At 38.3% G+C, this 11,262-nt stretch overlaps 1 protein-coding gene across 1 annotated transcript; it reads right to left on the minus strand.

Moving 5' to 3' along the window:
* Positions 1–3,435: 3,435 nt before the first annotated feature.
* LOC131325482 (ethylene-responsive transcription factor TINY-like) lies at positions 3,436–4,581 on the minus strand. The gene has a single exon (XM_058357773.1). It carries the CDS (start codon positions 4,239–4,241, stop codon positions 3,513–3,515), a length of 729 nt encoding a protein of 242 aa, XP_058213756.1. The 5' UTR covers positions 4,242–4,581; the 3' UTR covers positions 3,436–3,512.
* Positions 4,582–11,262: the final 6,681 nt, after the last annotated feature.

The following is an 11,262-nucleotide window of genomic DNA, read 5'->3' on the forward strand; positions in this document are numbered from 1 at the left end:
TACTGTTAGACTATATCTCACATCGTTCATTTAAGCAACTTAAACTTAATTAGTAGTAGTATAATTTAGAGACTGCCCCATCTATTAATTGCCGATTAGTTTTAGGTTGAGACCCTTTGAGAAATCTAATATGGTATCGGAATTAGGTCTTGAGAAACCTCACCTCTCGTGGTCGAGTATCTGTCGCTCAATTCGTACCTCCATGTGCATCCAGGTTGCACTTTAAGAAGAGTGTTAGATTTCATCTCGTATTGCTCATCTAAACCACCCCAGCTTAGTTAGCATAATTTAGAGGCTACTTCACCTGACGCCTATTATTAATAATTGATTTTAGATTGTAATTTTCCGAAAAATCTAACAATAATAATGTGTTGGTAATTGTACAAAATGTAATGAGATATAGAGAACATAAAAAGGAAAAAACTCAAAATTGCGAAAAAGATGGTGAAGAAAAAAGGAAAAAATCAAAATTGCTAAAAACAGAAGAAAAAATATGTGGGGTGGGGGGTGGGGACCAGGAGAGCGAGGGATGATTTTTCCGGGTTTGCGGTAGAGCGCTTCCCAATAGTGCACCCTATAGGCACATTTGAGCCGTTCATTTCGACAGTTAATGGTTTAAATATGTTTGTTAACTTTTATCGGCAAGAGTTAACTTTGACTGACAAGAATGCTCCCACGAATCTCAACCATTAATTATCGAGATGAATGATCTGGATCTTTCCTACACGATGCACTACAGAGGGAGTTGGGAGAGCTGCTGTCCCTTAAAGGGATAGCAGCCTGTTGTCTCGGTCAAGGGAGCCATGCTCCGATCTCGCTCCAATGATCGGAAACATTCATTTTATAGAGCTCGTAAACTTGAACAAGTATGTAAAAAATCAGCTTGATCGGATATCATTAAGTTCGTAATCGAAACCCTTTTATCTTATAAGAATGGATCCGAAACATTGGATCAAATCTATTAGAACCCATTATTGGCAAGTTATATGTGTTCCGATCAGACATTTAATGATATCCGATCAAACTAATTTTTTGCATACTTGTTCAACTCAACGAGTTCTATAAAATGAACATTTTCGATTATCAGAGCAAGACCAAAGCGAGACCCCCTCGACCGGAACAGCACGCTCAAGGGACAACAGCTCCCCCTAGTCCACTGCAGAGAGCGCTCTACAGCATCTCAATCTAGGAAGGGGAGGGGTCTATCAAATGCTTCACTTGTCTCACAGCTGTATGATGGAGATAGGGTCATTAAAATTTTGACTTCAGAACCCCTACAAAGGCTACAGAGGTGTAGGGCATGGCTGGGAGGTTTCCATGTCTCTCCCCTATGTCGAGGTAAAAGTTGGAGAGTTGTCCTCCTCCATGTCAGTGTTGTCCTTCTTTAATATCTCGTTTTAAATAAACCTAAAACAAATTAAACTCGAACATATTCAAAAAAATGCTAATGTAATTTGTGATGTCAAAAATTTGGCTGGATAAACTTTTACTCGTCTTACATACAAAATTCGAAGAAAACATTACTTAATTAAACTTGGTTCATAATCGACTCGATGGTTTGATAGGACCTGAGAGATTTTGAATGTGAGATCTCGGGATTAAGCCAACAAAACTCGTTCAATTTCTTCAAAGAAAATAAATACAATTTGTTAATTAGCTCAGCTCGGCTAGTTTATAGGTCTCATACAGTATTATGATATATATGTGAAGCCGGAGATAAACTCCATATGGACTTAGTACAAATGAATTGATAGCACTTGAAAGGTTTCGAACGTGAGAATTGAGAATTGAGGCAGCAAAACTCGTTCATTTTCTTCAAAGGAAATAAACACAGTTTGTTAACTAGCTCGGCTCGACTAGTTTACAGGTCTCATATTATGGTATGTGAAGCCCGTACAAGGACAAACTATTCAACGTCCTGTAACACCGCAACGTGGTACCCCTTCACTCGCTGCATGAATAATCTCTCTCTCTCTCTCTTTGTTTTTGGACTTTTCTTGACGTCGACAAATTATGAAAACGATCTTTGAAAGAAGTGATGAGCCACATGGCAAACAGAAGCTGTCAGTAGGGTAAACGCATATAGTTATAGTTGGCTTGGACCATATATAGCAGAGAGAGAGTTCCATGCTTTCCTTTCCATAGGGAATGAGAATTGAATGTGGCGTCAAAATCATGATCAGTAACCCAATTCCAAGCAAATTTTTACCATTTTCACCGCGCAGCTTTTGCTACAAAAGCATTTCCTTGCCTATTCCACTTTCAATGGAGAATCTTACTAGCTAGCCTTGGTTTTCTCAATATAATATGCTTTTGAGTCTTTCACAAGGTGAGCTCACTGGAATTGGAAAGGCTTAAAATGGCTGGAAAAAAAAAAAAAACACAGAATAAGCTAACAACGAAAGGAAAGGAAAGGAATCCTTCCCTTTGCTGTTCTAGTTTTCTTATTTTTCGAGGACCCACTTTGAAGATTTAAATAATTTATATACTATAGAGTTTGTCAAGATCATTAAACCACGTTTTAAAATCATGTTAATCGGATACCGATTGATATAGGTTTAAGAATGCGCATTTATAAAATTGCGTCTACCGTGAAGCTAACAAGGACAGCAGACCTTTCGGCCAAAGTAGCTCTTGCGCTGCCTTTGGTTTTTGCTAGTTTTACTTTCATTATGTCGCGGTGATAATTTTGTCTCAATCTAAATTTGATTTAGCCATCATAACAAGAACAACGAATGCCTTCATGATGAAAAGAAAGGAGATTTACAGCGCGGGATTGAAATTCAATGGCCTCAATTTATGATATGCTATAATATTGTCATCACAAATTGTACCTTACGCTATCAAATTATCCACTGTATCGAATTAACGTGATTATTGACATAATCGATTTTCTCCTCGACGAGCTCCCTAAACTCGAACAATTTAGATTATCAAAGTGGTGCTGGGTAGTGCAACGGAAAAAAACAGGGAAAACTCGATCGTCGAATTTATTTGGCCCTGATTAGAAAGGGGAAAAAAAATGTGAAAAGGGCTACGAGACCAACAAAAACAAAGAAAAGAAAACTACTCGTAAGTGACGAAAAACAAAGGAAAATAAAAAAAAAATCAAAACTGAAAAAGAAACAAAAATAAAAACACAGCCTTTATTAATGCCCACAACCACACGGCGCATCCCAACTACCCGAAATAACCCCCGTACTCTCTCCCATTACCATCTCTTGATCGGAATTTGGGTAATAAGTGAAAAGAGATGGATAGAGAAAATTTATTAAAAACCGTGCTTAAGGTTTTTGAGATTCCAAAGCGAACAAGGCCAAAATATCTCCAAAATCTTCGTTGCTCTGCACTCACTTCAATTCCTCGCTCTTACAAATTTTTAGTCATCCAGAATATTTTTGAAAGATGCTTTTCACGTTCTCGTTCGTACCTTCGTTTCGTTCGCGAACGCCCTGTCGGCTATGCACGCGCACACACATTATGTGACCCAGGTCGCAACCTTAGCAATGCTACTACCACACTGTCTCGAAACTACCCGAAATAGCCCCTGTGCTCTCTCCCGTTACCATCAGGTGATGATCAGAACTGAAGTCACCGAAATCTCCGTGCAACCACCGGGGAGGATAAACCCACCCATTCACCGCATCCACCGAGTCCACCCACACGAACTCGTCCCTCGACTCGGCCGACTCATCGTAACTCGCTCCCAAACTCGGCAGCTCCACTATCTCCCCCAGCTCCTCCGACGTCACCACCGAACAATCCGACGACGAAGGCGATTCCGAATACGACGTCGTCGCCGTGGCGGCGGGGTCGAGGTGGCACATGGCGGCGGCCTCGACGGCCGCTGCTCGGACGTCGCGCGCCGACGGCGTAGCGGGCTGGGGGAGGAACTGGGCGAGGTGGGGGAAGTTGAGGATGGCCGAGTCGCCCTTGACGGACCGGGCCGCGACGTCGTGGGCCCGGGCCGCCATTTCCGGCGTGGAGAATGTGCCCAGCCAGATCCTGGAGTTCTTTCTGGGCTCTCGGATTTCCGACACCCACTTGCCCCAGGCCCGCTTCCGGACCCCTCTGTAGGTGGGGTGCTTGTTTGTGCTGTTACTTTTTTTGGGCCTCTCCTCGGACGAGTCTGTTGAAGCGGCCCGCTTTTGGTTTGTGTCAGTCTTTGTTGCGTTCGGGCCGAATGAGGATGACGGCGACGATGGCGAGAATGAGTTGCAACTCGACTCGGTCTCGCTCATTGTTTTATTGTATCGCGTGCTTTAAATATCGGCCGTTAGGTAAGGGGATGTTAAACCTATGTTACTTATTGTATCTGGCAACTAGTACCCAGGCAATCTGATGATACGAGTCGAGCCCGATATATGACTGTATTACCGATATAGCTAGAGAGGGGTTGTGGGAGGGAGAGAGAGAGAGAGAAGGGATGGAATGTGGGAGAAATGGAATATTAATGAGGAGGAAAGGATTATACAGGGATTGTTGTGATGAAGAAGGAGAGTATATTAGAAGACGTAAATGTGGTGAGTGGGTTATATATAGGTGTGTAAATGCAAGTATATGAGAGAGAGAGAGAGAGAGAGAGAGAGAGAGAGGGGTATCCTCGCGGCCGACCAGTATTTGATTGTTAATGAATTGCAGCACACGGATAGAGGATAAAGAAATAGGAGTCGGCCGGGTAGAGTTTTAACTGGTGAGAGTACTGTAAAACATTAGACAAAAGGGTGATAAACGAACCAAACGAGATATCCAAGTACGATCCAAGCAGGCAGACGTTTAAAAATATGTTTAAACTTAACTTGATTATGAGACAAGTGGATCTCATGCGAGCTTTATTTAAGTTAAACATGAACCAATCTGAAGCAGCTTGAGTTTTTGTATACATAATAAGTCGAACGAGTCGAGTATAAGTTTGTTCAAGTTTATCTTGAAATCTTAACGACTTTCAAAAAATTGACAAGCTTTTAACGAACGAACACTAGTTCAAATTCAAGTACTTGTTTCGATTAACATGGACGAACTCTAATTACCTAAGCATTATGAGTTATAAACATGGAAATTTCTTAAGGTTAGGCTGCAAGAGAAAAATTTCTTGTAAATTTTCTAATTTTGGCATGGATGCCTTTGACTAGTCTGGAGAGGGAATCGAAAAATCAAGGTGCACGTAAGTCCCTCTGAACACCCTTGATGAGAGAGAGAGAGAGAGAGCGTGCTACTTCAGACTTCAATTTTGTAACAAAAAATACTCGTTTTGCCAAAAGATAAAATGCGTACATTTTTAATAGTCACACTTTGATACTACATGGCCATAGCTATTGGTTTGTAAAAGTAAAATTGGAATTCAGCCAAACACTTGAAAATACTTTTAAAACTTATTTTCAATTGTAAAATATTTTAAATGGATAATATGGTGGGCCGAACCGAACAGCTTTATGGGTTGACTGAGACCAATAAAAGAGTATATGGCCGAGCGTAGTATATCACCACAAAAAAAAACAGATTTATTGGACGTCGACAGGTTTATTAAAATAGATGATCAATAAGTTTAAAGTTAAACTGTGAATAACCGTCTATTTATAAACCAAATTCAATTTTTGATGCATCTATCGATGTTGATTGAGTTGATTTTTTGCGTGCATATATTTTATTCGGCGGGCCTACCAGGATGAATGATTCAAATTAATCAATGTACTTTGAGCGCATAAAATGGCGGTGTTGACCTAATATTAAGGGTTTCTCGTTACACTTTCATGAGAAAATCTCGTGCACAAAAAATAGCTACAGGTAGATTATAAATATCAGGCTTAATAATCCTTTGAAATCACAACAAAACTACCGATCGAAAGCAAGAGGAAAAGAGAGTTGGTTGAACCAATTATCCTCAACTTCACACGATGGATGTAATCTCTCTGTGTCCTGAAGGCTGAAGCTAAGATCTGTAGTGACAAATCGGTTCCCCGGGAATGCTCAAGCCCTAAATCAGTCGGTGTGACGGATGATCAATTGAGGCCGCATGCGGGTAGATCAGAATGATTATTGTAGTCTAGGTTCAAGCTTTAATCCTAATGGGGAGGGTAGCGAAAATGGTGGAAGTGCCACCCGCCCCAACTCGAACTTGCTCAGCCCGAACCTTGATTGCGATAACCATTCTGATCTACCTGCAGCCTCAGTTGATCATCAGTCACACCGGCTGATTGAGGGGTCGAGCATTCATGGGGAACCAAGTTGTCACTACGTACAGATCTTAGCTACAAGACACCCAGAGATTGCATCCATCGTTTGAAGTTCAGGACTCATTGGTTCAACTAACCCTCTTGTTCTTTGTCCTCCGATGAAATCTGAAATCAGAACTCCATCCTTTTTAAGAGAGTTCGAAAGGCCATGGATATAGGTACCACTTTGGGCATTAAATTTAGAGGGGGGAGAAATTTTAATTTAAAGAAATATGTTGAAATGGAAGAGGCCAATTTAGCGGAAAGAATCGGTGCTCTTGACAATTTGGAGGAAGACACGGGTTTGGAGGATGATGAGGACTTCGAAGATGGTGCCTCTCTCTTTCTCTTTGGAATTTTAATTCCATAGATTTGTGGTTTTAGTTGTCGGTTTTGTATCTTTCGGTTTGTTATTCAGATTTAGGGTTGTTTTCTTTTGGTTTGTGGCTGTTCTGATGTTAGGATGTTGGGCTATTTTGAGGCTTTCGTGCTTCTTGTGATGTTTTTGGTTGATTTTTTGCCTTCCTCTGGTGTGGTTCTCAGGTGGCTTTTACTGGTGTACGTCCGTGATCCTTTTATTCTTTGTAATCATCTTCAAAGATTAATAGAATCTTCTTTTCGCCGATAAACTCTCTCTTTTCCTCTTGCTCTCGATCGGTAGTTTTGTTGTGATTTCAAAGAATTATTTCGTATTAAGGCCTGATATTTATAATCTACCTCTATCTATTTTTTGTGCACGAGATTTTCACATGATAAGTATAACGAGAAACCCTCAATATTAGGTCAACAAGATGAACAACTCAATCATTAAAATGAGTTTGAAATAGGCTCTAAAAAGCCAAAAATTAGGCCGGTTCAATTTTCTCTATGATAGGATATGTGAGGGCTTCTTAAATGAGCTAGTTTTTTTTTTAAATTGAAATTTAATTGTTTCTATTTTAGGATTTTTGTAATGTCTAATCAAATTCTTTACTTTTTTGATATATACAAAGAAAAATAGGTAAATAAACACGTGTGTTGACTTTAATAAAATACAGTAAAAAAATTCGGAGACTGTTTTGACATTCAAAACATTAGCAGATTGACCCCTTCTTAGGCCCATTTTGGACGTTGTTACGTGACGTCCTCAAAATGTTTGAATGGTTTAAAATGCATGACCTGGGTTTTTTTGGTATTGTTTGAAAAATAAAGTACTCCACACGTTAGAACTTGAGAATGGAAATATTAATGCCTAAACACTTCCAAATAATCAAATAATCTCTTTTTCTCCCTCAAGTCTCAACACATTCTCTCTTTTTTCGATCTTTTCCTCTCTTATACTAGTATTTTGTAAAGAGTTTGCTCTCATTCCTTATACTTGGACATCTCTCTCTCTCTCTCTCTCTCTCTCTCTCTCTCTCTCATAGGCTCATACCCACGTTCTTGACTACCATCCTCATTGACCAAATTAACAACCATTTAAACATATAGAAATCAAGCTTGTCAAGTTGGTTGTCACCTGAGTTCGAGTCCCACGAGAAGCATATTTGGAGTTCAGGGCTATGGAGTCTCTGAACCCCGTTGACTAATATACTAATAATCCGCTGATGTATACTGTATAACAAAAAATAAAAAATAAACATATAGAAAGATAATTTTCACACTCCTCTTTTATCAATTTGCACTTTTTTTTTTTTTTTTTGCCTTTATCCATATGAAATTGTCAAATTGTTCTTTATATGTAAAAGCTGAATGTATAAGTAAATCTAGTTTAGTAATATCATGTTTATGATAACAAATAAATAAGTGCACGAAGATGAAAGGGCAGTGTGAAAATTGTTTCCTCCAAGCTAACACTCCTCCTCGATCCTATATACACTACCCTTTCATTTGACTTTTTCACCTTCTCTTCCACATTGTGACGACGTAATAATAGTGTAGAGTAGTATAACTTATATCTACTGCATAAAAGTATTCCATACGCGGAATCCGATCTCCTATGTTCCGAAAATCCTGTGCCGCTGTGCCAAGGGATTTTTTGGCTGTCGTTGGATTTTGTATTTTTTTTTTTATGTTTTAAATTCAATCGCCGAAAAATCCCTCGGCACAGTAACACATGAGTTTTCAGCATAGAGGATCTTGCCTCTCCATACGCCTCCGTATAAACTAACTAATATAAACACATAGGATTATGTTTAGAATTTTTCAATGATCCAATTGCTCCTCTATTCAAAATGACACCTTCCCAAGGTCAATCTTTAACACTTAAAACAAGGTGACTTCACCAGGCATCTTGTTCCGGCAAAGATTAGTGATTAATTTAAATGAATTTGCGCGATATATATATACCAAACTTCTAATAAGGGCGCCTTTATCGTATTACGGTAAGGACGTCCCTTTCCCGACCAAGTTGCGATAATCCGAGCAGCTCAATGTGTTCAGAACGTGATTTTAAAGGTACCCGCAAGAAATTGGCAAAAAAAAAAAAGACCGAAAAGGGCTTGATCCAGCAGTTTTTGTTTGTATTTTATCGAACGGTTCAAATAAAAACTGCTCAAATCAAGCCATTTCCGTTCATTTATATATATATATATATATATGTATTTGTTGAATTTGTTGTATGGGCCCGTTTGGTAAAATCTATTTTACTGCTAATTTTTCTTATTTTTTGATGGTGTTCGTTGCTTGTTTCAACCAAATAATCAAGGTAACCGAACGAGCCCTACATCTTGTTCAGACACTAATCTAATCTTCAAATAATCGAAAGGAAATGTAAGGCTTAAGTATAGATTACAGAAATGTTGAAACAAAATGCGAATGTGGTTATAAATTGTCGTAATACTAGTGTTATATGCATGAATATATAGCTTATATTTATAAGTTTTTTTCCGAGGGTAATCATGTTGAGTCGGTAACTTATCGTTCAAATCCCACCGACACCAATTTGGTTCCCCAAACAAGCCACTGCCTGTTTGGCGGATGGAGAAGGGAGGGGGCATAAGGCTACACGCTAATTTGTGGTACTTTTAGATTAGTAATATTTTTTATTTATTTATACTAGTTAATATGAGTTTGAAAACTTTACTGTATTCAAAAGAACTACATGAATTCTATAAAATAAAAAAGAAAAAGAAAAGAAAGATCCATGTTACATATAAGAACTTAAACATTGAAAATTTTATATAGTTTTTCAATTTAATTTATACATTGAATTCTATAGCACTAGGGTCTGGGGACAATCATATTGGGGATAGGGGAGTACATCACAAGGCTTTTATTTCTGGAAGTTTGTGAAGTGCATGTAGAAATTTTTAAATACCGCTTCCTCATAAATCCAAAATGGTTCGCCCAGTGATCAAAGTTTGAGAAGAGATTTACTTTCTCTTAAGATTTCAGATTCAAAATATCTCAGGTGCTATTAACTTCCTGGGGTAAGTTTTTACTTATTTGGGACCCCCGCAAGTGAACGGTGATATCAATCCTCCAAAATTAGTCGACGTGTCCATAAGCAGGTCCGGAGAAAAATAAGGAGTGAAGTTACCAAGTCTTCATAGAGAAAGAATGAAGCCCATCTGTAGAGAGAAGGAGACAAGAAAGAGGGCAGGCCTTACCCAAAGTTGGGTTGGGTTTCAATTGGGGTTTTTTTACAATCAACTTTTACCCAATAAAGTTTAGTAGTAAAAGAGAATAGAATATAAATTAAAGAAGGCATCCAAGAACAGCATTAAACACAACCAAATCTTATGTTTTTGTGGTAAAAAGTAAAAGGTTTTGTTACAAACAATAAGAGGAGAAACGAATATATTCCCACAATCAAGTTTGTATTGTACATTCCTCAATAAATTTTGCATTGAACTCCCTTCATCCCGATTTGTTTGTCCCCTATTTTGACTTATACCTAGAGGTGGCAAATGATCGGATTTGGACGGGTTGAAACGGGTTGCAGGTCAAATATGAGTCAAAAAAAATAAGCGGGTTGAAACGGGTCGGGTCGAATATGGGTCAAGTCAAACCCAAACCAGCCTGACCCGACCTATTTTTATTTATTTAAAACTAATTCCCCTATATCAAAACTCTGACTTGCTAAACAAAAATACCACATCTACGAACCTTTCAGAATCAATAAGAAAAAAAAAACCCAAGTCATGCCTTTAAAAACCACACAGAATCGTCTCTAGTTTTACTATTAAAATCAATGATGCTTGTACAAGAATATGGGTACAGAATATGGTTAGTTTATGTATGCAGAGAGAGAGAGAGAGAGAGAGAGAGAGAGAGAGAGAGAGTTACGAAGAGCCGAAGCCACCACGTAAGTTTGGATTAAAAAGTCAAGTGACCTTTTTCTTTTTCTTTTTTGTCTCTAATCAATTTTTTTTTTGTATTTGTTTGTTTTGAGACAAACTTTTTACCCCTATTAGTTCGTCTCGAGGAGAGAATCGAAAAAGTAATTTTTTTTTTTACTTTTACCCTAATAGTTTTTGTAATATTCAAGATAAATCCCAAAAAGTAAGTTTTGGGGCTTTATCAGGTTTTTTGGGATTTATCTTGGATGTTTTAAAAAACATTTAGGTAAAAGTCATAATTTTTTACTTTTTTGATTGGAGTGAATAAAAAATCGTAAAATACTTGTGGCAAAACAACAAACACGAAAAAAGTTGAATAATGACAAAACAAAAAAAAGCCCAAAAGAGAGAGAGAGGACCTCAAGGGATTGGTCTTGTAATTATCTTATCACAGTCGAGAGAAGCTCAAGGGAAGAGAGAGAGAGAGAGAGAGAGAGAGAGAATTTATGTGGATGAATTTGACGGCCCGAATGTGCTGAATGGATACCGCGTGGAATATACCAACCCGGCATCAAAAAATTTGACGTAAAGCTAACCAAAACAAAAAAAGAAAAGTTGAAAAAGAACAAAAAGTGTTAAAAAGAAAAAGTTCTTAGCGAAACGGGCCTCGTAAGAGTTGTCGGTTTTGGAGATAAAATCTTTGAAAGAGAGAGAGAGAGAGAGTTTATGAGCATGTATTTATCTCTCTTTCTTTTTCTTTTTTTTGTCTTGTATAGGAACGGGCAGTT

The sequence above is a fragment of the Rhododendron vialii genome, chromosome 5a (genome assembly GCF_030253575.1).
Source record: "Rhododendron vialii isolate Sample 1 chromosome 5a, ASM3025357v1".
In the NCBI taxonomy this organism is placed as follows: domain Eukaryota; kingdom Viridiplantae; phylum Streptophyta; class Magnoliopsida; order Ericales; family Ericaceae; genus Rhododendron; species Rhododendron vialii.